The 24,983-nt window shown below is 39.1% G+C and overlaps 1 protein-coding gene across 9 annotated transcripts in view; it reads right to left on the bottom strand.

Moving 5' to 3' along the window:
* kcnma1a (potassium large conductance calcium-activated channel, subfamily M, alpha member 1a) overlaps positions 1 to 24,983 on the bottom strand; it is a 66,431-nt gene that overhangs the window by 5,320 nt on the left and 36,128 nt on the right. For 2 of the 9 annotated variants that reach the window (XM_018729979.2, XM_018729982.2), the window contains exons 12-28: positions 24,419 to 24,501; positions 22,844 to 22,913; positions 21,388 to 21,543; positions 20,914 to 21,023; positions 20,545 to 20,613; positions 18,720 to 18,731; positions 16,193 to 16,279; positions 14,134 to 14,210; positions 6,586 to 6,679; positions 6,263 to 6,386; positions 5,740 to 5,964; positions 5,333 to 5,525; positions 5,049 to 5,162; positions 4,592 to 4,722; positions 2,961 to 3,155; positions 2,703 to 2,821; positions 1,251 to 1,469 (exon numbers count right to left, since the gene is read on the bottom strand). In XM_018729979.2, the coding sequence (XP_018585495.1) occupies positions 1,251 to 1,469; positions 2,703 to 2,821; positions 2,961 to 3,155; positions 4,592 to 4,722; positions 5,049 to 5,162; positions 5,333 to 5,525; positions 5,740 to 5,964; positions 6,263 to 6,386; positions 6,586 to 6,679; positions 14,134 to 14,210; positions 16,193 to 16,279; positions 18,720 to 18,731; positions 20,545 to 20,613; positions 20,914 to 21,023; positions 21,388 to 21,543; positions 22,844 to 22,913; positions 24,419 to 24,501 (2,078 nt within the window). Of the gene's footprint in view, positions 1 to 1,250; positions 1,470 to 2,702; positions 2,822 to 2,960; positions 3,156 to 4,591; positions 4,723 to 5,048; positions 5,163 to 5,332; positions 5,526 to 5,739; positions 5,965 to 6,262; positions 6,387 to 6,585; positions 6,680 to 10,083; positions 10,258 to 13,687; positions 13,697 to 14,133; positions 14,211 to 16,192; positions 16,280 to 18,719; positions 18,732 to 20,544; positions 20,614 to 20,913; positions 21,024 to 21,387; positions 21,544 to 22,843; positions 22,914 to 24,418; positions 24,502 to 24,983 lie in introns of all 9 variants that reach the window. The other 7 variants (XM_018729980.2, XM_018729983.2, XM_018729985.2 and 4 more) reach the window with 4 other exon arrangements.

Raw genomic sequence — 24,983 nt, 5'->3', positions numbered from 1 at the left:
AGGGAAAATGTGAGGATTGGCTGAAGGTGTGAATACTTTTCCAAGGGACTGTACAATATATGCACAGATACAAACACGTGGATTAAAGATAGATTCTTCTGACGGCTACTTTTCACTTCATCCTGGTGTTTCTATCAGTGTGCACACACCTGACACTTTTATTTCCTTGAAATTTCCGCACATTTTCGGAATTTTTGTGAGGGAACGGCGTTAAACCCAGCTGTTTGCCTAAACTGCCTTCGTATTCCTTGCCTTTTATAGAACCATAAAGTCATCTGACCCAGTGGCTCCCTCAATACCCTCACAATGTGAGAAATTAACTGAATTAATCTCAAACATAAGATGGGGGGGGGGGGGGGGGAGAGAAATGAAATGACATTCTTCCACTGCTCAGGGATTTTGTGCTTATTACTGTCATTTAACATGCATTGGCCTTGATTTTCAAACAGTAGCCTCATTATACAATTAAAACATATTTTTTAAAAGCTATACATCAATATGCAAATTGAGGGGGGCGTGAGGGCGCAGCGGGTTGGACCGGATCCTGCTCTCCGGTGGGTCTGGGGTTCGAGTTCCGCTTGGGGTGCCTTGCGACGGACTGGCGTCCCGTCCTGGGTGTATCCCCTCCCCCTCCAGCCTTCCGCCCTGTGTTGCCGGGTTAGGTTCTGGGTCCCCGCGACCCCGTATGGGACAAGCGGTTCAGACAGTGTGTGTATGCAAATTGATATAACTGCCCCTGTTATTGTGATTTAATTTAAAATTTAAGTCTTTTTTTCATGTGTTTCCATGATTTTGCCTGGAGTGCATGCTTTATAAAAGGTTATAAAAATTAAAGTGATAATACACATAGAAGTTTCCTGAAAGACAATATCAGTACAACTGACTTGTGTGATTTAATTTACCATTGATTTATCGCAAAATATACTTTACGAATAGCTAACCACTGTGGTGTTCCGTGTCTTACATGCATTACAGAATTCTTATGATATACACAATCTTATGTGGCAAATGTAATTTTTACCAGGGTAGAAGTAAAATTGTTATTCAAGCAAAATGTAAACCCTTCAGGGTGAAATGGTTCATAAATAGCTCTGGTGGATGCTGTTTAGCCCAAGAGGGGACTGGGTTGGCAGACTGCATCATAAAACAGTGTTGCGTGGTAACAATTACTCCACCAAACACATCCCACAGATACCTTGGATGATCAAACGGCACGTGACGCATAACTTAAGTCAACTCAAGGGACGTACTTCTGCTTTTCCCGGGAGTCCCGTGACTTGCGGCAAGGCCGGTTAGCGGTGGGGATCGAATGAACAGAGGAACTCTTCTTGCTGGACGAGTGGGACGAGTGGGAGGAATGGGAGAGGACGGTGCGTGACTGGCCAGCGTTGTGGTCAAATTGCATCAAGCAGAAGATCAGATCCGAAGGGACCAACTCAAACTCATATGGTGGATTGGTAATAACATACCTAAACAGGGAAAGAACACACACAAGTACAGATGAAAAAATATAATGGGAAAACTATTATTATAAAACAATTTTTATTTCAATGTGAATGTAAATATGAATAAATGTAAATATCAAATAACCACGTTGGTATTCAAATGGTTTCAGCAACACACCATCACTTGGGACATCTAAAACCCTAACATCTAAAAAGAGAATGTTTTCAGGTCTTCGACCAAAATCTAATGTTGGATAAAGGTTTTGTAACCCTCAAAGTGAACTTTATTGTCATTTCAACTGTAGGTGAGTTGCACGTGTGGGGAAATGAAATTACGTTTCTCTTTGGACCTTCGTGCCACATAGGACATATAGTGTACAGCAAGTGCAAATACAGGACAGTGCAGGAAACTGGTCAGACTGGCAACAATATACACAATATACAATACACACAGACAATATAAATAATAATAAAAAGATTTAAATACTTGTATCTATGACAATGAACTTGAAACTTGAAGTTGAAATATAATATGCAATACAAAGAAAACTATATACAGTATTAGACTGGAATTTAGCATCTTCCGGAGTAGACGGCATTGTCATAGAGACTAATCCCAATGTTTCGTTTCCTATGTTGGAAACATCCTCAGGGTTCTGCATTGTAAACCGTTAGATGTTGTCTTCACCGATCATTGATGTAGTCTGTTAGGTTGATTGAGGAGTTTGGGTATTTATAGTGGTTAGTGGGCGGGGCTGTAGTCAGCGAGGGGTGCAATTTAAGGTAAGTACCTTGCTCAAGGGTACTACAGCTGGGGGGGGTCGAACCTGCAACCTTTAGATCCAAACACAGCAGCTCCAACCACTATGCTACCAGCTATCATAAAGTAATAAATACACTATATAGTATGCATATAAAGAAGTAAATATAGTATATAAATAAAATAAATAGGTGGTCCCCGACTTACGATGGGGTTACGTTCCACGAAACCCATCATAGGCCCAAAACGCATTTAATACACCTAATAGACACCTCTGCGTGGCAGACTGGGAGATGCAGATTGCTGCCGCTGCCCAGCATCGCAACAGAGTATCGCACCGCATATCGAAAATTCGAAGTACGGTTTCTAACGTCTACAGCCAGCTCACCATCGTAAAGTCGATAAAATCGTAAGTGGAACCATCGTAAATCGGGGACAACCTATATTTCCCCAGCTTCCCTTATTGCCACTACCAAGTGAGCCCAGGCTTCACTCACCGCTTGGTACACTGACTTGGAGCACTGAGGTGGGCATCTCTTAATCGGTATATGCCGAAGCAAAGCATGTTATACGTTTTCAAAGCTTTACAAAACAGGTCTCCATAACAGCCACCGTCCTGCAAAAGAAACATTTATCAGACACTCAATATAATCTTTACACAAAGAGCTTTAAACAATGTCGTCGTTCCAAGAGCGGTCAGGAGCGGTGAGAATTTGTATAGCAAGCCGCTACGTTCCGTCCGGGCCCACACTAACCCCCAGGTCTGCGAAGGGTCCGTTGTACAAGGCCAGCTGTGCCACTCGACAGCGGTCCCTGTTGGCCAACGTCTGTGGGGTGCTGTATCCTCCCCGCAAGGCGTTCTCCTCCGCCAGCATTGCCTCCAGCTCCGGAGTCGCCCCACCTGTTACCAGCGTCCGGATCAGCGTGAGGATGTTATCGTTGAAGTACGTCTGCAAAGGTACGGCATCATTTTACATCTCATTTAATTAGTGTCCTTCTGGGCTCTCTAAAAGTCAGTTACTGACACTTTCAGCTGTTACTTTTATTTATTACGTGAGTACAAAATATATTTGTACGTTTATTTGTATAGGCACTTGACTGTATTTTCCTAATCATTAAATTAAAATTTAATTTTGTCATCAATATAATGCAAGGACAAGGCAAACTACAGATCACAATGTAGTCATTAGGACACCTGAGGTTTCTCCCACCTGGAAAGTGAAATAATTTTTGTAGTAAACCAAAATTGTACACCCTGTACTTTAACAAGTTACACAATAAAATGTATGAAACCAAAAAAAGTGGAAAAATTAATTTTTAAAACTTTTTTTTTTAATTAGAAAATTGTTTTCTCCATAGACTAATACACATATTTATAAATCAGATTATAATATAGCAGGTTTCAGGGGTATGTGTCCTCTTTTCAAAACGCTGCTGAAAATTGAGTCAAGCATTTATTTAATTATTTATTATTATTTGCTCCAGCCTCCTCCGAATTAACCCGTTTGATTAAAACAAGCACTGAACTGAAAGGAACTGGGTGTAAGATGGGACGAACTGGAACCTGATCAATATGTTCATGACAAATTAGTACAAACACACCTCGACAAATGTCTAATTTCACCTGGTTTTATGAAAATGCTCATGATTCAATTATCCGATGCTTTCCTCCAAAGCAGCTTACAATCTTTTACCCATTTATACAGCTTGGTAATTTTACTGGAACAATTTTAGTGCAAGTACCCAGCTCAAGGGTACTACAGCTTGGATTTGAACCTTTGACTTTTGAGTCAAAAGACAGCAGCCTTAACCACTATGCTACCAGCTGTTCCATATTTTAACTTTACAGATGCTCCTCTACTTACGACGGTCCGACTTACGATTTTTTGAAGTGACAATAGTACGGTAGCGATACATATTTGGTAGAATACGTACTTTGAGTTTTGAATTTCGATCTGTTCCCACGCTTGCGATATGCGATACGACACTTCTCCTGATGCTGGGCAATGGCAGCGAGCCGCAGCATCCGCTCAGCCACGCTCGCGGTCTCTGTATTGATCACGCCAACGAGCGTAAACGACCGATACTGTGTTGAAAGCGCCTTTTTATTTTGTGTTTTCGCATCCCATCATGTCTGCTAAACATAATGTCTCCTGCTTCTGATGAGAAATAAAAGAGGAAAGCAAGTACTCTGGAGTCAAAACTGTATTCTTTGTAATTATTTGTATTCTTTGTCCTATATTCTTTTTCGACTTACTTACGATGGGTTTATCGAAATGTAACCCCATCGTTAGTTGAGGAGCATCTATCTGTGTATTTCAATTTCTAAATCTCTCATGATGCATTATATATATTCCAGAATTAGAATGAAAGTTTGTACACTTACCGCACTCATTAAGGAATCCAGCACACTGACAGCAAACGCAGTCCCACAAGCGAAGGGCTGTGTGAGATACAACTCGGTGTCTGGGTCGTCGTCATCGTCCTGATCCAGGAATTGCACATTGGAGTCGTTCACTGGGGAGCAAATATCTGCCGTTACTCAAGGCTCCGCTGAACACTTCAAGCTTCCTGTAGAGGCCCTAAGCACCGGTGAAGCAGTTACGAGTGAATTAGCTGAGATTTCAATTTAACATCCAACACAAGGTTATAGAGAGGGAATCTGGATCAGTGGAGTTTGCCTGCTCTCCCTGTGTAACATGAATTAAATCTGCCTGACATTGAACAAGTAACTTCTCTAACTGCTCAACGATCAGTGAAGAAAGGCAAGAAGATAGCTTCCTAATGCTGCATTTCCGACCTCGACAAGGTTCTGCGCTTCAGTTATGACCGATGGGGCTTACCCAGTTCAGTTATTATTGGGATATTTGATCCAGTTGTGACAGAAGTCTGTCGCACTAAGCCATGCACTGGACTGTTGTCTGGAGATGTCCTGTCCATTCCAGGAGGTGTGAAACCTTCAGACAGAAACAGTTTTGTGGTCATCAGGTCAATGTGAGACTTGATGACTGATTTATTTTTAATGTTTCTCAATTCAAAAGTTTAATGTAAGACGAATGAGAAAGGGAGAACTTGCCAAACCTTAACTACAGACCACAGTGGAACCGGTGAAGAAGCCAGCGCCTACCTTGAGAATTCGCCTGCAAGACCCCAATGCTGTCGTCAAATTGCATAGATTTGATATTGAGTGACGCCAAGATGCACTCTTTGTCTTGCAGCGAAGCGTCGTCAATATTGTTCTGATTTGCCGACAGGATGACACACATGTCACAGAGGTTGATGTTGACAGCCCTCAAATCAGCTCGACTCAGTGGCGTGCCCTATTTCCAAAGACAAAAAAGAAACGCAAAGTGTGACAATATATACTGGCAGTGTTTTCATTTGGATTTCAGCTTCATACAGCTTCTTGATTGTTCCAAAAATAGAAAAACCCAACGTTTCCACTGAAAATTTTTAGGTAGGGCAAGCTGAACATTTTTAACTGAAACCGAAACTTGGGTAACACTTCAGTGTAGGGAACGTTTCAGCACTCACAGGCAGGATGGACACCTTGGGGAAGTTGTGAAGTGTTTCCCACTCTCTCCTCAGGTACTCCAAAGATCCCACAAACACAATTGGCTTCAGCTCATGGTAATGGAAGTTGCTTGCTCTTAAAGGCATGACCAAGTTCCGCAGCCCCACCAAAGCAGACGTGACATCTCCAAATATACAGACCACTACATGTCCACTTAGGACAGTCATGGAGGCTTCACTACGGGTCTAGAATGAGGAACCACAAAATAAGTGCAAGTAAAAGTGGCACATGGAAAAAAATGTAGATGTTTGTCTCAAAAGGAAGATCCACCAGCTTAAAAGTGGTTACTACAACTTCCATCTACTGCACCAATAATAATAATAATAATAGGTACCTGAAATTGTTACCTATATTTTCTCATCCCAGTGTTCAGATTAGCTTTACACTATTTATTGTCTGGGGTAAATAAATAGTATGAATTATAACGTAAGCAATGATACTTGGTATTTCAGTGTGTAAGGTACCTGTAGGTGTCATACCCACCAAGATAACCTTCTCGATGTCTTTGGGTGGGCACCAGTGAAACATCCCTGTAGAATCGTACTTCTTCACATTCATATCCATATTCTCAATCTGTTCATTCCCCGGAATAAGTAGTGGGTCGTGTCTGCTCCCAGGAAGAGGACAAGAACACGATGTGAGAACGGCAGCAGGTTCAAGAGTACGTCCAGTGTGCACCGATGGTACGCGTCAATGATTGGGTGCTGTGCATCGTGCTCTCCACTGCCTTCTCCATACTCCACCCCTGCTTCATGCCAGTCTTGCCCTTCCTTACTATGAATTGATGAGTTGAAATTTCTCCTTACCGCATTATTTTGGGTGAATAGTTGGGTGAATTTTGCATGCCTCCATTTCGCTGCTTTTTTTTAGGAGACAAAGTTGACGGGTGCTCATCTTCAACTGCAAAAGACATCGAAGGATCAACACTGCACAGCTGCGTATTAGTTCTCCACCGAAATACTAGACGGAGCCCCATGTTGACCAACTGTTTGGTCTGAAAAGAAGCTCAAACTACAAATGTACCCTGTTAGAAAAGGTATACGCAAACAGCTGGAGGTGTCGACCAGCTGGACAGTTTGCGGTGTGGTCTGTAAGGCTCACTCTGAATAATCTACCAAACACACAGGAGTCTGTTCTGTGAACGTGAATATTCTCCCAATCATGTCCCATACTGAGCACTGCAGAAGTGGATCTTTTTTCGTTCTGATCTGCTCACATACAGCCTCTTGCCATTGCCAAAGAGCAACTGAAGTGGTTCATTTGAATGGACAAAAGACACATTGTGCTTCCCTCTTCTGCCCATCAGTCCTCGTGGATCCAGTATGCTTGTGCTCGCGTGCAGCGTTGGCTGGCCACTGGCACACTTACTCGAAGATACACTTACCAAGGCACACAATGTCATGCTCATGCCCAATCTCATGCACACAGCGTCAAAATATGAATGAACCACATAAAAGATGAAGACATTCATGTCGACAGAAAAAAAAAAAATTCTTCACATGGCACCTTCATCGAAAACATAAATCCGTTAAATTAAAAGCACCGAAGAAGGTCTTCACTTGTACTGATGGTATAGAGTCCTCCATGTGCACCTGGTGACTGACTTCCAAGCCACTGGATCATCTCATTTCTCAGGAAAATCTCTCTCTACATCTGTATATTATATATCTGATGTATCTCTGTAATATTATATGTAATGTTTTTCTTTTTACCTTCAGAGAAGCAAAATTAATCAATCTTATTTTATTCTGGAGATAAAAGCCCTAGTGACTACATACCCAGGAAGAATTCTGAAAAGCACCTGATCTTCCCCTTGTGACATAACACCAATATTTAACAAATATATAAATAAATTCATTACAATAATACATTACACATAAATAGATTAAAAATAAATATTAACCACAAAAATCAGAAAAAAAGTGTTTCACTTTTAAAAAAGATCAGCACATGGCTTTACTTTGAATTAAAGTAAAAATAAAGAAGTCTGAAGAAATCTGAGTTTAATATTCAGCTTTTTCTGGACCTGCTGATCAACAAGTTCACTCACTTTTCCTCCTACACATTCATTTCACATCAGTTTAATGGTATATTTAATGGCATTTAAAGGTTCAGTCCCTACATTCATAAAAAAGTTTAATCTTGGTTTCTGTAGAGGAGACAATGTGAAATTATACAGAGTCTGTTAGATTTCCTTCCACTTTTCCATTTAATTTCAGCTCCTTTTCCAATGTTACTTACAGCCCTCTCATCATTACTAATTTAAACAAAACAAAGCACATTTGACCACTTACACCCTAAATAAATGAAGATTAAGAGAGAAAACTGGCACTCAGAGTCATTGGGTTTGTGTTACTAAATTGGTTGTAAGATGACTGGGATATTTGGCACTTCTTCGATGATAGGTTCCTTTACCACCTTTATCACGGTAAAATTTTCAGCACATAGAAAGCGAAAGGGAGAAATGTATATCGTGTGTTTACACAGGCTTTTACTACCGGACCTATCCTTTTTTATAACACTGTAACCAGTGAAGGCTGCAGTGATTTAGATCCAGTCAAGAGAAGCTTAGAGTGTAAGACATGGTACATCACAACAAAGTGATCACAGAAAAAACAAACATAAATATCACAGTAACTCACTATGGACAATTTAAAGCCATTAAACTAACTAAAACACTGTGTCAATATGTGATAGGAAACTGGAATAGCTGGTGGAAACCCATACAAACACAGGGAGAACATGCATATTCAGAGCTGGTGACAGAAATGAACAAACTATGAGAGCTGCCCGTTTAATGAATATATTTATACAGGCAGTCCCTAGATTACAAACGTGTTCCGTTCCTAATACTGTAAGAATAATAATAATAATAATAATACAATGTAATGATATAATGATAATAATGATAAATTAATATTAACAATAATAAATGTAACTACATAGGGAGACAGAAATAGATAATAAATATTGCTACAGTGTTTATAATAGAGAGTGAGAGAGGAGGAGGAGGAGGAGGAGGAGAGAGAATGTATGTGTGTGTGTGAAGAAACTTTAATATTTGCTTTTCCCATGTTGGAAAAATATTGGTGTTTCACGTTTTGCTGATCGCTTTATTATTTCCACTTTAGTTTCAATCGTGATTGTTTTCTTTTTCTTTGATGCATCACCATCATTTGCATCACATTTATGCTTTGGTGCCATGGTTATGAGGGTAAAAACTAAAAAATTAAAGCCAAATACAGTAACACACAAGACACTGTTAACAACAACGTGGTCCGATTGAAAAGAAGAAAGTCTGTCCTACCTTGGGCTCACGAGCCGATGAACCGCTGTAGATGCACAATGTTTTCATGTGCGTCACAAAGTAGCGCCGTTTGTTATTACGAATCATTGTGTCACTCGAATATTTAATATAGTAGGGTTTACGGGGGGTGGTTTGTAACTACGGGTTGTATGTAAGTCGGATGTTCGTAACCCGGGGACTGCCTGTATCTTTACTAAGACCCTTTTTTTGACCCAAGATGAAAGTAGAAATTTCACGTCAGTAACCAACACAGACGGGTGACGATGACTAGGAGAATGTACAGAGCATGCGTTACACACACATCCCACAGGCATTACACACACATCCCACAGGCTATCCTCCCACTGCAAGCAGACAGTACAGATGTCAGCCAAGGGCGGAGGGGGAGGGGGTCTGCACACCCCAGTGGGTCTCAAAAAAGCCTTGAAAAACCTCCAACCCATCCAAATGTAGAATTTTCCTACTTAGATCAGCTTCTAGGTAGTTGGGAAGTATTGGGAACAGAACAGAAGAAAGTAAGTGTCTCACATTCACAAAGGGCTTAACAATATTACAATAAACGTATTGAAATTACTTAAGCAAAATCACTTTGCTTCAACACAATATTTGTCCACCTTTACTGGAATGCACACCTCATACGTTTTACACACACGCCACCTGGAAAGCAGTAAAAGCACAGTGCATGTGCTCTACTAACACAGCATATCCCAGCACATTGAAAAACCCATGGAAGCAACCGAAATTGGCACCCAAAACAACAGCCCATGTGAAAACACTCCCCGAACTTCTGACACCAAACATCAAAAAATAATAATTATAGGAAAAACAAACTTTTAAAATAGTAATGACAAAAAAAAATAAAATAAAATAAATAAATAAATAAATTAAAAAAACCAAAAGGACGAACCGGCCAAGCACACAGAGACACGTGCACAATGCGAAGGTCACGAATAAAGAGGACACAACCATGGAATAGCGTGGGCTGCTTCAGACTTACAGGCACGGAAAGTGGTGGAGCAATCATTGACAGAGACAGGAGAAAGTGGGAAGGCTCTCTGAAGGGTGTCCATGTTACTATGAACACTGCCTGACATGCATGAGCAGTGATGCAAAGAGCGTCCGCAACCATAACAACATGCCAGTCTTATTCTTTTGCAGATGGACATCTTGGCTACAGTCATGGTTTGGATAAAAGGAGAGGAAAAGCAGCAGGTTAATGGCAAGGTAGCAGGTCACCGGGGTTGGAAGGATGCTACTGAGACAAAGAGAGAGAGAGAGAGAGAGAGAGAGAGAGAGAGAGAGAGAGAGAGAGAGAGAGAGAGCGCAGGCCTTAGAGAGCTCACCCAAGTTCATGCCCCTGATGATCTCCATTGCATGGCAGGATCATGGACCTGCGTACTTCCGTTTTGAGGCTCAATCCCTCCTACTCAAGCCCCTTTCTAGATCCCAGTTCTTCGAGCTCAAATAATATGCTTTATTGTTGAAAAGCCAAGACTAAAAATGAATACTATTAAACTTGGGATTTCACACTAGTGTTGGCACCTTGAGGTTGAGGGTGAAGGTGTTGAGACCATAACACACTGAAGATGCAGGTGTTGCCCCTACTTGCCTTCCCCCGCTCTGAGAGAAATGATCTCAAGCGTTAAGCATCGTTCACGCTTAGGCCGTAGCTTTTATTACGAGTCGGAGGTAAGGTGGGCCGGTGGAAGTATGTACCCAAGCAATGGACAGGGGATGTTGTCAGCAGCATTCTCTGGTTCCAGGCCCTCACTTGATGCTCCTGCGGACCACCATGCAACTGCTCTGCCACGTGAGGCTCTTGCAGATATTCTAGCACAGTCTTCAAATATACAGCACGTCCAATAGAGCTTAATAATAGAACATCTCAGCTGGGAGAACGTGCAAATTGCACAAAGCATTACACTGGCCTAAAATCGAATGTTAGGGGTGGCTTCCATGCAGAGTTGAAAAAACATACGTCGAGCTTCGTTGGAACGCAAGCTTGAAAGTACAGGTGGCCTTCAACTTACGATGGTTCGACTGACAATTTTTCGACTTTACGATGGTGAGCTGGCGATAGACATTCAGTAGAAACCGCACTTCGAATTTTGATTTTTTTCCCAGGCAAATGATACGCAGAGCGATACTCTCTTGCGAAGCTGGGAAGCGGCAGCGATCCGCATCTTCCAGTGTGTCACGCAGAGGTGTGTATTAGGTGTATTAAATGCATTTCCGACTTCCGATATTTTCGGCTTACGACGGGTTTCCCGGAACGTAAGTCGAGGACCACCTGTACGTCGCATCCAGAGCTGTGCTGGAACACTGCAGCCAGCTGTAGCCGGCCATGCTCGTGTGTTTTCGCTCGCCTGGGGTCTCTCTGCAAGCCTGCGCCACTTAGGAAAACTCGCTTTTGCTTTGCGTTTAAGAAAGTGAGTCAACATTTCGATACGTCATTCGAAGGCCTTCAGTTGAGCGGCACTGCTACAAGACATGGCTTCAAATAAAGACCTCAGGCATTGCTATTCATGTCCGGACATGCATAAATATTTGCGTTAGTAATCATCACGCACGAAAGCATACTGGCCAAACATAAAAGGAAAATATGAATTACACTTCGGGGTTGAAAAGTATAACAAGTGACACAGAATTCGTGAGGCGGATATCAAGATCATGCTGAAGAAGTCTGACTTCACAGTTGTCACTTTATGCTATTCCAAGAGCACAACATGTTCTACTGTTAGTCAGCGATACACAGACAATGAAACATAAAAGATAGGTGGTTACACATCGTTGAAATGATTTTACATGTGTATCCTAGCGCTCAATTTTCAACGGTAGAATGACCTTATATTGCCAGAAATGCTATCAGCAACATTTCTTGAAACCTACAAGTCCAGTGAGAATATACTGTAATTTATGGTTTACAGCTCACTGGTTAAAAAAAAAAAAAAAAAACTTTTGGGGGATTTCTTCTTATTAGTTTAACACAGAAATGCGTTTATAACAACGTACATAGCTATTTTGAAAACCGTTACTAAAATATCCATATTACCAACTGCAATATGGACAAAATTTTGCTGGGGAAGAAGCAAAATTCAGCTCTTCTGTAAACATGAAAGAGGGCAAATTATTCTCTCTGAAATATCTGTTGTTGACATTGTTTCAGACAGTTCTGCAAACGCAAGATCAAAAGGAAAATGGTTTGTTGTGTACTTCATATTGATAAAATTATATGCTGATGGCATTACTGCAAAGCAGGATTTTTGAAGAGCTCAGTCTGTAAGTTAATCTACTGGAAGGTCACTTTTGAGCAACTAGTTTGATATTTAAATCTGGCTAATCTGGGTTGGATACCCCTTGGGAGTGAGTAAAAAAGGGTCCAACTATCTCTGAGACATGACGTTCCTGCAAGCAAAGTGCTTGTGACTTCTGCATGATCACAGCTCTACAGAACACCAGGCCAGGAACCGTCTGGGAGCAATAGAAGGGACTCGTTCCGTCCTGCACAACATCTGCTGTGCTACTGGGCCCAGAATTTCACATCCTTCCCAAAACATGTGTGAGTGCGTGCGTGTGTATGTTTGCTGAAAATTAGAGAGGTAAAAGGAGGTTTTACCCAGAGAGACAATAACGTTTTCATTGCTTTCTTGGGTCCATTTCATGTAACGCCCTGTATTTGACTCCCGACATCTCATCGCTCTCTTTCCGTGTGAAATTGGAGCTCCTGTGACATGTACAGGTGACCCTTAAACAACGTGGGTTTGAACTGCGCGGGTCCACTTATACAAGGATTTTTGTCAATAAATATATTGGAAAATTTTTTGGAGATTTGCAACAATTCGAAAAAACTTGCAGACGAACCGCACAGCCTAGAAATATCGAAAAAATTAAGAAAAAGTTAGGTACGTCACGAATGCAAAAAACAGATGTTGATACTAGTCTGTTTTATGATTTACTATAATCACATATACATGTAATACGTATAACAGTGTTTTGTATCATAAAACAATAGCGATGTAGGTACCGACAGACAGGCAGACAGACGATCCATCTTGCAAACAGACGACGTAAACTTACGGGATCGATGAATACGGTACAGTCAACGTATTTTCTCTTATTTTCTTAGTAACATCTTTGTTTCTCTAGCTTACTTTCTTGTAAGAATACAGTATATAATACATATAACATACTAATGTATAATGTGTTAATCGACTCTTTATGTTATCGGTAAGGCTTGTGGTCAACAGCAGGCTATTAGTAGTTATGTTTTTGGGGAGTCGAAAGTTATAGGTGGATTTTCGACTGCGCGGGGGGGACGGTGCCCCTAACCCCCCTGTTGTTCAAGGGTCAATGGTACTTTAAAAGCTTTTGAAACTTAAGTTGAGATGAATGCTCCAGGACATTGAGAACTGACCATGTTCTGAGCTGCTCATGAAGGAGTGTCTATGTGGCCTGATGTTTTTGGCCCGTCTGAGGCTTGTAGACACAAGAGGCGCAGGGAGGGGAGCCACTACAATGGTGCATGCAACATAGATAAAATTATCGCTGAAGAACGACAGTTGAACTAAACTGCGGCCAACAGGGAACCCGTTTTTACTCACAATATATCACTATCAGAGTGCGGTTAAAATAGTGTTGTGTTCCAAGGCAGCAAGGAAAAAATACATCAAATAAATGTCAACATGATTAAAATACAAATTTTGGCAACAGTAATGGAGTTGCCATCTCGTTCCAAAAAGCCACCCTGTTGTAAAATTACATGCCAAGATCAGGAAAAAACGGAAATGGTTAGATAAAGCAAACAGCATACGTTGTGGTAGCTTAAGACACAAATCTTAAGATAAATTTGAAAACTGTTTTATTACATGTACTGAATGGTAATTAATGAGCAATGCTTAACTTTAACGGGATTCTCATTTTCTATTAGGATGCTGATTAGTTATTTTCTATTATTATGCTCATTAATAAACAATATACATTTTGAAAAACACACAAAAAATTCCTTTAAGACAGTAATAAACTCTCTCAAAGAAGAATGTATACTCACATCGCTTACAACCACACTTCTTTATTCTTTTCGGGTCTGTGATGTCATCATGACATGCTTTGCAGTAGAAATATGCCCTAAAAGCAAAATACATTTTAACATTACAGAATATATAAATATAAAATATTTGAAAAATGTAATATAATACACTCATCCCTCACATAAAGGAGTTCTGTCCTGTGCAACAGCTTGCGAGAGTACCATTGTCTCATACAATGGGCTAATAATTCACTACAACGGCTTTTTTGCCTGTTACATGGCCCTTTGCGTGACCCTTACAATGACTCATGGTATAGCTCACATGCACGCACGGTCATCAGTGCAGTCATTCAACACAAAAACAACAAAGTTAACATGGAGCACACAGTCATGGCAACATTTCGGAAAATTACAGAACAATAAATTCATTTAACAAACGTAGTTATGCTTGTACATGGGAGGCAACATGGGAGAACAATGTCACATTTATAACCACAACCAATTACAACCATTGATCGTCAATCTAGTATCACACCGAGACAGCAGATTTGGCAGTATTGTTATTATTACCATTATTAATATTTCATTTAGTTGACACTGTTTTCAAAAGCAACTTACAATGTTAAGCTTTTTACTATATTTTTTTTTTTTTTTTTTTTTTTACACAGCAGGACAATTTTACAGGAACAATTCCGGGTAAGAATCTTGTTGAAAGACAGAATTCACACTTGCGCTCTTGGGTTCTTCTTCCTTATCAAAATAAATTAATATAATTAATTACAATTATTATTGTAATGATTAATTCAGTTACTTAAATCACTGCAGTGGATTACTGAAGAACTACATGGGAAGGTCTGGGAAGTAGAGTCTCTCTTGCAGGTTCTTGCTCTCTGGTCTCCTTCTCAGGGTTGAATGCCCTCCTACTGCTGGGAGGGTTTAAATGAAAGGTGACGACGACATTTTCCCTCCTTTTTTTTGCTCTGCTGTGGTTCCACGCATACAAAAATGTGCACGCTGGCCACAATTATGAACAGCTTTAATAAATTGAATACCCTTACCCTAAAGCAAATAAAGTCTTAACCTCACAACCAAATGAAGATGAATGACCGCCAAACCTTTTTCATGACTCTACACAGTGGCCTATTGTTAAAAAAATATAAATATGTTGGATACATAATTGGTTTTTAAATGACACATTTCTTGTAAGTGAACCAATTACCTTTTCCGTGACAAATAATGTTAATTCAATCCCTTTACAATGGTAATTCACATATCGAGGTGATTTCATGGAACAACTGAACTCCGTTAGGCAAAGGATGGGTGCATAACAAAAGACAGTCTTCCCCTACATAAAGAACTTACTTGGGCCACTTGTGCCATGGATTCTCCTGCCAGTGTGAGTTGTCTTGTAGATGTGAGCCCATTCACAGGCGCCTCTCAGAAATGTCGACTTTAATATATTATTTTAAACTATTATCCATCATAATAATGATCCCGAATGCACAAAAGTATTAAAGTGCTACAAGATTTCTAAAAGCTAAAAAGGCAAAGGAATGCCTTACCATTCAAGTGATAAAACAGACAAAATTTGCTTGAAAGTCAATATCAGTACAAATTACTTGTTTGTTTATTACAGATAACATGTTACAAATAGGTCTGCAGAGAGCGGATACAAGTGATCACAGTAATTACATTGGTCTAATTACCTTCTTATGGACTGTTTGGATATCATGAGCACGATTTTAAATTAGAATTTCTACATGCTTGAAAAGTAAGATAGAAAGTTTGCACTTTTGGTAAAAAAAAAAAAAAAAAAAAAGAAAAAACCGGGTGGCTCAGGAAATTTTATTCTTCTCATTTAAATTTAATGAAAATTAAGAGTTTGTGTAATGACAATTCACATGGCAAGTACATTTTCAGCTATCAATTAGGTAAGGGAAGCCTAGAATTACACAGAATGCTTACAGAAGCATTTTATAATTGGACACTTAGACATGCCAAAGTTTGCGTGTGTATTGCAATTTCGGAGTTAGTAACTTTCTATGGTCCCATAGCTGGCGATAACAGGAGGAATAATTACCTTTTTACTTCTTTGGCATCGCTGGCAATAAAAAATCCTAAGGTACCTTCTTGGATCTTAACATGGTTCCCAGGATTTATAAGAATACTGTTTAATCAGAAAATCATGATGGTTATTCATTTCAATTAACAATTAACACCAACATTTAAACATTCTAATCAAGAGGAATGGTACAAAATAAAATAAAACAAACTTTATTCTGGAGCAAAAATGACAGATTTTTCAGTACCAAGGTATCTTAAAAGTTTTATAAAAGTCTCACTATTATGAAAATAAAATTATACAACAAAAGAACTGGTTTAACAAATGGCAACGAAATAATTATTTTAAGGACCGGTGTTTTAAATAAACCAGAGACTGCAATTTCATTAACTTTTTGATACATTTAAAATTTCTGAGCTACATTTGCCTTTTGTCAAACACTCGTGCTATTTCCACAGATGTCAGCACACAAAGCAGAATAATAAACAAAAATAGATGTGCCCTTGCACTGCGCAGGGCTGTTTCGCAATAAGAATATCATACTATTAATTATTATTGTCGTTATTATTATAATAACGATAAATTTTCCTCTAATGCAAAATCTGTCAGTAGTCGTCGACTTAAAAGATGACATATTTGACAGTTATTCAAACAATATCTATTCACTCGTGAGTTCATTGTGTAAAAAAATAATTTTACTACAGAAGCGTGTGAGAATTCCCACACAATCTGTACAAGGTACAGTGGAGTGAGGTGATGTGTGGCACTGTATCATTCCCCATTAATTAGACTTATAGGGTCACACTCAGCCCAGGTGAAAGACACATGCCTTACATCTGTGTGCTTTTTCTTACACGCGTGCACTGCTCACAGTTAGTAAACAAGAGCACACATTACAGACACCACCACACAAAATTCAGATACATGGACACTAAAAAGGCCAGGACAAATGTATACAATAAATGACATGTTAACAGTCTTTCCTCTGGGCTCTATCAGAATGGTTCACAAAGCACAGAGCGTTATGGCCGAATGAACACCGACAGGTTGGTCCAATCTACCGCACCGCTCGGAGCGTTACGGAAGCAGCAATATTTTGTAAAGGAATATTTACAGTGACGTTTTACATTTTTCTTTCCATCAAAACTGCTGATCTTTTTTTTTTTTTTTTTTTTTTTTTTTAAATCACCAGAGCTACAAGCTTTGCGGTAGATTAGCCACCAAAGTCAAGAAACAAAACTACACAGTTTACATGCTATTAAACACAGCAAATCATTTCAAATGCCCCCCAAATTTGAGATTTCGCCTGCTTGTACTTTCGAGTAGAATCTGTGCAAACCACATAATTCTGTTATACTTTGGATTATTTGCAGTCTTACTCTACTATAATAGTTACTCAGAATAGCTGATGAAATTCAGAAGTGCAGCAAATATATAGTATTTACAAACCTCATATTGTGGGAAACAAGTGATACATGATATGTTTCACTTGACGGTATATCTACGCATGCTGTTACCCAGCATATGAAAACATTTTTTAAGAGCAGTTACAACCACGGCAGAGCACGTAGATGCTAACTGTTGCAGTAATTTCTCTGCAGTTGGGCTGTTAAACAGCAAACTGACAAAGTGACCTTGATCACAATTATTCAAAGACAAACAAGAAATGGGGTTCAGAGAGGGAGACCACATGGACATGCAGAGACAGACAGACACACACGCGCACACACACACGCACACACACACACACACACACTCAGAGACACAAAATTGTGAGAGAAACAATGTGCAGTAGGAATAAATGAACCACACCAAGTTACGTCATATGAAACTGAACCTACATACTGATCAAATCTGGACAAAATTTTGATAATCGAAATTTTGTTACATTGAACAAATATTAGTGTATGAACCATGAATGACAAACAACTTAATGTGAAACTGGACAGGAACGTGACAGAAGCATTTACAATGGGTACCGTTGGATAAGACTGCACATTTTCCTTATTACGGTTAATGAATGTGCACAGAGACAATGGTTACTTGTATAAATAAGCCTACCTAAATTAACAGAGAAAAAGAACAAGATTCGTTTGATTCTCTTGGCTGAGATATGCGAAATGAAACTATAACAACATGAAGTACTGTTTTTATTTTGAAAACAGAACAAAGAAAAAAACTGAAAATAACTTTGGACGAAGAATCGCAAACTTTGAAAGGCAATGAATGCTGAAGAGAGGAACTAGGTGGGTAAGAGAAATGAACAGACATGGAACAAAAAAGCCAAAGAGGACGCAGGCTTGGCGATACATCAACAGTACTAAAGGTAAAAAAATAAAAAATAAAAATAAAAAAAAAAACACAACTACTCTACAACTGCCTGCAAAGAAGTTAGTGCATTAGGCACAAGGTGCACAATAAGACCAAGAAGATGGCTGGTTTTGGGAGGGGTCGGGGCAATATCGTTGTTTAAGTCCTGAGTCTGGAGGATTTAAAGTAGTGAAGATAGGGTTGCACTGTACAACAGATAATGTAGAGGGCATACCGCTTTCGGCTTCTGCAAACAACAAGAAAAAAAATCAAATCAAACACTTGTATGAGGTTACAAGCACAAGGTAATAGGTCATGGAAACTGCCCACTTTCAAATGACATTATGCCCAGTTTCAGACAGCATTACTCACTGCTGAGTGAGTATTTATTAGTATTTAAGTGAATTTTAATGACTTTAAAGGATGTGATGGCAAAACATATTCGGAACAATTTTGCAGAGGGCAACTGCAATAAATGCAATTAAAAAAAAATGGACAAGTTATTTGCCCGCTAAGAAAGAGCACTCGATAACGGCGTACTGTAATCTATCATCGTGCACAAAGCAACCATTTATATCTTCCACAGCGGACCAATTTGAGATACTGAGTACGTATGTAAGATTTTTTCAGCTGAGTCCCTAAAGTGAAAATATGACTATGTCACTTCTCCAGTCATAGAGCTTCTGGGATCATCTAAGGCTCAGTTATCATCATCAAAATGTGTAAAAATGTATTTACATAAATTTACGTTGTCTTGCCTCAAGGCGACATATCAAGATAAATAAGATTCACTTTAAAACTATATTCCCTATAAAACTTTACAACATTAAATTACTTAAATGTTTAGAAAACTAGCAAACAAAATGCTTAATGTCTTGAAATTTCTGTGTAACATTTCCAGAACCATACAAGCAACACAAAAAGTAGGAAAATTGATCACAGGGACTGACGCTGAATGTAAGTGCAACATCTATCAGATATACCCATTATCGGTGTATATCATTTTATGGATGCAAAATTATATACATACTACATTTCTATTGTATGTATATAAACAGTAAACTTCTGTAGATGCGGAAAAACTACGGTGTAAGACATGTGCAGGATGCTCATTTTAATCAGTTAAAATGACCTAAGAAATAAAATTAATAATCATTAATAATCACCAAAGTATTTGTAACCAGTCCATCAACTACAAAAACGAGATTCCTGGAGATGTGTGACTATGAGTTCAAACATCTGTAAAAATAGTATGATATCGTCAAGGGAAATTTAAGTTTCCAAGCCAGTGCAAATTAGCACAGTACTCTTTGGAGAACTCCTTGCCAAGGTCAAACAGCAGAGCAGATGAATTAGTTTGTAATATCATGACATACAGAAACATTTGACACAGATAATGAAAGTGAAGGGGTGGAACTTGGCAAATTGAGATTACTGAAACATCGTACTTCATGTTAATAGTTATCATAGTTCAGTACTTGAATCAGCACAATGTCTCGAGACCATAATCGTGAAGAAAATAGTAAAAGTCAACAAAATTATGGTGAAAGTGAATACATCACGGCTCATTCTTAAAGCAAGTTTCAGCGAAGGTGTAATCGGAACATCAGCTGCACAATATATCAGTGACCACTGTAACTCGGACGAGTAACTAACAATAGCTAATAAACTATAGATATACACATATCCCGTCTATCTCCATTTAGAGTCTGTTCACTTTATACTTTTTATTAATTTTTGCAAAGTTCTGCAATAAAGTTTCAACACCGCATGTGTTATTAAACAATAACATATAACATTTCCCAGCAGAGTTATGAGCTGAAAATCCCAGTACTGAGCGTCTGAACTTGTTTGTTCTCTAGATCTCAATCAGTACTACGTTATTACTATGTTACTTAAAACATGAAAGTACTATCGAAGACTGTTCAACTCTATCCGATGAATACAAATCCAGCGCAGGCCATTCTGACCGGACAACACTTTTTTTCCAGAAGAATGTTTTTAGCTCAAAGTGTGCCTTCGCAAATGCTTAGAGAAAAGACGACAAACAGGAACGTTACCTGCTTTCCCTCTGCTCAGACTTATATTCAATGGCTATCAGTAACAACTTCAGTTTGACATAACACAACCTAGGAGGGAAAAAAGGAAAAAATTTGCTTAAGAAAACTAAATTAGTGACATCATTTTCAGTTTCATCGAAGATGCCACGTAGATAATTCAGGACATAAGGAAAACAAAGTAAAAAATGTACCGTGCATGCTATGTTATTCCAAACTTTCAGTACCAAAAACATGTTCAACAGAAGTGATCCATTACAGAGAGAAGTGCAAAATAGTCTTCTATCTCCTAAAGGGGCATGTAATAAGTAATGAAGGAACATCTCAATCACAGTACGCAGTACGTGGTTTCGTGTCGACTACAGTACTTACTCACAAACTGCGGGAAACGAAAGGCCCACGAAAGCACTAGATAAGTATTCGGTGTACATTTCATTCGCTACACCCTCCAGGTAGTACTTCTGCCATGTGTCTTCTTCAATCTGTAAGTGAAACAGGTTTAATACCAAATAAATTATTTACAGGTTATCACACGCGTTGAAAGCATTCGAGAATAACATCGAGCAAATTGTGCGATACGGTGGTGAAGAGCAGTTCTTTCTTTTAACGAAAACCAAAGAAGCTCACATCAACATTTACCTGTTTTTCACCCCTATTTTTTCCTTTCTCAGTGGAAAATGTCAACAAATAACTCCGAAAGCTCTACCGTAAAATCCAATGAATGAAAAAATGTAACACAAGCAAAAAATGTGACCAAAATGACCGGATGAAAGTAACCTAATGCATGTAATTGTTTTACTGAGCTGCGTTCATCAACAGAAGAAGAAGAAATATATGGATGAATACCTTGATGAAGGATCTCATGGAAAACAGGTTTGCAAGCATGGTAGAGATTCCCTGAGCAAGGCAGCTCTGGGCAATGAAGCCTGCCTTCAGCTCGGCCAAGCAGATCGCATCATCCCCTTCCTTCCAGTTCCAGCTGGGGATATTGAGCAGATGGGCCTACAACCATAGAGGGGATATAGGAAAATGGAGAAACATACACTGAAACACAAAAAATAATCACAAACATTTAAAACCAGAAATGGTTCTTGTTGGGATGAAGCTCTTGTAGTTTGGACTATTAATCATCAGTATTTTTGAGTCTAAACTAAAAAAGCTACGGTGGCCACCCAAATTCTAATGCTCAGGAAAAAGCATTTTTCAACCGCCATAAATGGGGAACATGTGGTCATGCATATCAGACCCTTGTTTTTAACAAAGCTCTGATTAAATTTTAAAAGCTTGGCCTAGTTGACTGCAAATCATGCAAACTCCTTCCTTATATAATGGGACCTGCACAATGAAAAACAGCTACAGCTGCAGCTTATGAAAATATAAACCTTGTTTTTTTTTCTCCACACAACAGGCCTTTCATTCTGTACCATGGCATTTTTGGATTTTGCACAGTCATTGGACTTGCAAAATGTATATTTTATTCTATACAGCAGCATATTCACTTGTGTCGGACATTTTGGAATACAGATACGCACTTGGTGTCTCAAACCCAAAAGGTATATGTACCTCAGTAATGTCATTCTGGCTATTTGCATTACCTCTGAATTGCCCTGGAAACAGTGAACGCCAGTGTAAATAAAGCCTTAGTAAAATCCTAAACAAATATGATAATACGATCAAATAACATGAAAAAAGTTGTGCTAAACAGCACCTCTAGTGGTAGAAAGATATCGTTAAAGACACAGACACAGATTTCTTCATATCGGCTAAATTATCAAAATGTCTCCTAAACAGGTAGGAAAGAATGAGAAAGGCCTTGGGAAACCCTACTGAAAGAAAAATAAATTAAATTAAACTGCCTCTATCGGATAAAGTCCGGACTTCGGTGACCCTACATGAGGACAATCAGTTTTCAATAACAAATGTATTGACGAAAACATGACATTAAAAGTTAACCTTGAAATAATATTTTGGTACAAAAATTATTAAAAAAAATGTATGCTATTTTCATCGATAACAATACAGAAAAAATAATTTCTGGTGGCATATTTTTCGTGTGGGACCCAATTATTTTTTTCCCCACACACAAAAAAGGGGCAATCTGACCCCCTAATAATCGGAATTTGCCAAATAAGGTAATTTTACAGAACACGTTAAGCCTGTTCTGACCATCCACATAGTTACAGAGTGTCAGATTTGCAATGCAGTGTCCACTAGGACTTGATACCCTAAACAAAATTGTAACCCAGACACTGACATTGAGTAACGAAAAGAGAAAACATCTCATGCTGAAGGCCACGCCTACCTTGTTGTGGTACTGCAACATCTGAGTGATAATTCGTATCTTTGGATGATAGTTCTTGATGGATATTACTCTGTGGATTCAGGACCAAACATTATGAATACATTTCCTACAGAGCTATTTCATGGAGCTAAGCAGTTAGCCATGCTGTTAATTTCACATTGTACAATAGTGATACTCCTGCCCCGGCAAACATAACACCTCCTTACTCATAGGCTTCTACAGCTTCATTAGGATCCCTCACACCCCGCTCGCTGTCCGTTTACCCTACTTCCCTTGGGCAGGCGATACAGACTAATGAAAACAAGAACTACCAGACACCCAAACAGCTTTTTCCCGGCATCCATAAAGATTCTAAACACCCTCCTATAACCTCAATCTTCACTGGACTTTTTACTACTGCTGTACCCTACTTGTTCAACATTACACCCATGTGCAGTATGCTCTTTACATCTTTTGTGCAACATCATGTGCAATATGTTTCTTTATATCTTTTGAGTAACATCATACCCATGTGCAATATGTTCTCGAAATAACTGACAATCACTGCACTATAATGCCACTTTATGATACAGGTCAATGCGTACTTCTTTCTATGCTTGGTCATTTAGTTGTATTATGCTTGCATGGTTTTGTGTTCTCTCTGCATTATACTATGTTCTTGTCTGCTGCATTATCGGTAATCGTGTTTGTATTAGTCTATGTCTAGTTCAGTATGTATGTATGTAGCCTGTATGTGTGAATGTGCACTGTACGTTTGCTCTAAACCGGAAACAAATTCCTTGTATGCGCAGGTACGCTTGGCCAATAAAGCTGATTCCGATTCCGATTCCGATTAACAAAAGCCTGCGCTTTAGGCCACCATATGGACACTCACCCCAGCGCACTGAAATAACACTGCGAAAGGTCCAACTAGTGCCAGATACACATAGTAAGGATAGCCATTATTCTTGGATAAAATATTAAAATAAATGTATAAATCTTAAAATAAAAATAAAATGAATAAATTACTATGATTTACCCACTTGATTTTATTGACCTACTTGGTTTAACTAATGCAACTTGGGCTTCACTTATTTTTACACCTGCACTACTTGTGCGTTTCTACTACACACACGATTTCCGCAAAAGAAACATATGGAATTGGTCATTACGCATCTATTATGACGTATGAGAAACACCGATTCTCTGTAAATAACTTTTTTTGTGGTAAAACAGGGGCATACGGGCTTCACGTACTTTTAAAGAGACCTGTACATTAAAGGCGGCAACTTTTTCCCAAAGGAGCGGAAGGAAACGTGACTAATATGACAATTAGACCTTCTGCATCATTCGTTGGATTATTTCAGGACAGAAGCTCATCGTGCCCAACCTTCCGAACTGAACTGTTTCGATACATCAGTTCCATTCCTGTTATACTGATACTGCTTCTTAACCACAGTCGCTGTAGCTGATATTTTAATTTAAAATTTTAATACAGAAGCAGGAAACTCCACTTACTAAAACATTTGCATATAAATGTGAGCGAGCACTAGAGATGAGTAAACAATTCATTCAAGAAAGGAGCAGATATCTCACCTCATGATATTTGAGGCATCCTCAGCATCAGGATCAGCACAGTATTTATTTGCTAGAATCAGACAGGCATCTGCTGACTCTATCTGCTCAGTGAAAATGACACACAGTCATAATCGGTGATAACAATGACAACAAGAAGCCCTCCTCTAACAAGAGTAATTGCAACAGAGTTAAAACTTATTCTGCTTTCGACATATAGCATTAATCATAAATAGTCATTGTCATACTGCCATCCAGTGCTGTGGAGTCAGAAGCAATTATTGGGTTACCGAAGTCGGTAAAAATGTAGCGACTCAGACTAAATGTACTCTATATGCTGGTGTATAAGTCGATCCGGCGTATGAGTCGACCCCCAAAAAATTAGAGGTGTAATAGAGTTTCAGGCATATGTTCACCGAATAAGTCGACCCTCAAAATAACGTGCAACTTTTGGGCAGTGATGTAGAGTCGGAAGCAATTATTGGGTTACTGGAGTCGGAGGTTTTTTCGTACCGACTCCACAGCCCTGCTGTCATCGCACCTCTTACTCCAAGACAGTCACTGGTCATATGTCATAAATCAACCT

The sequence above is a fragment of the Scleropages formosus genome, chromosome 21 (assembly GCF_900964775.1).
Source record: "Scleropages formosus chromosome 21, fSclFor1.1, whole genome shotgun sequence".
NCBI lineage: Eukaryota > Metazoa > Chordata > Actinopteri > Osteoglossiformes > Osteoglossidae > Scleropages > Scleropages formosus.
Note: the sequence above shows the minus strand (reverse complement) of the source record. Positions and strands in the feature narration are given on the sequence as shown.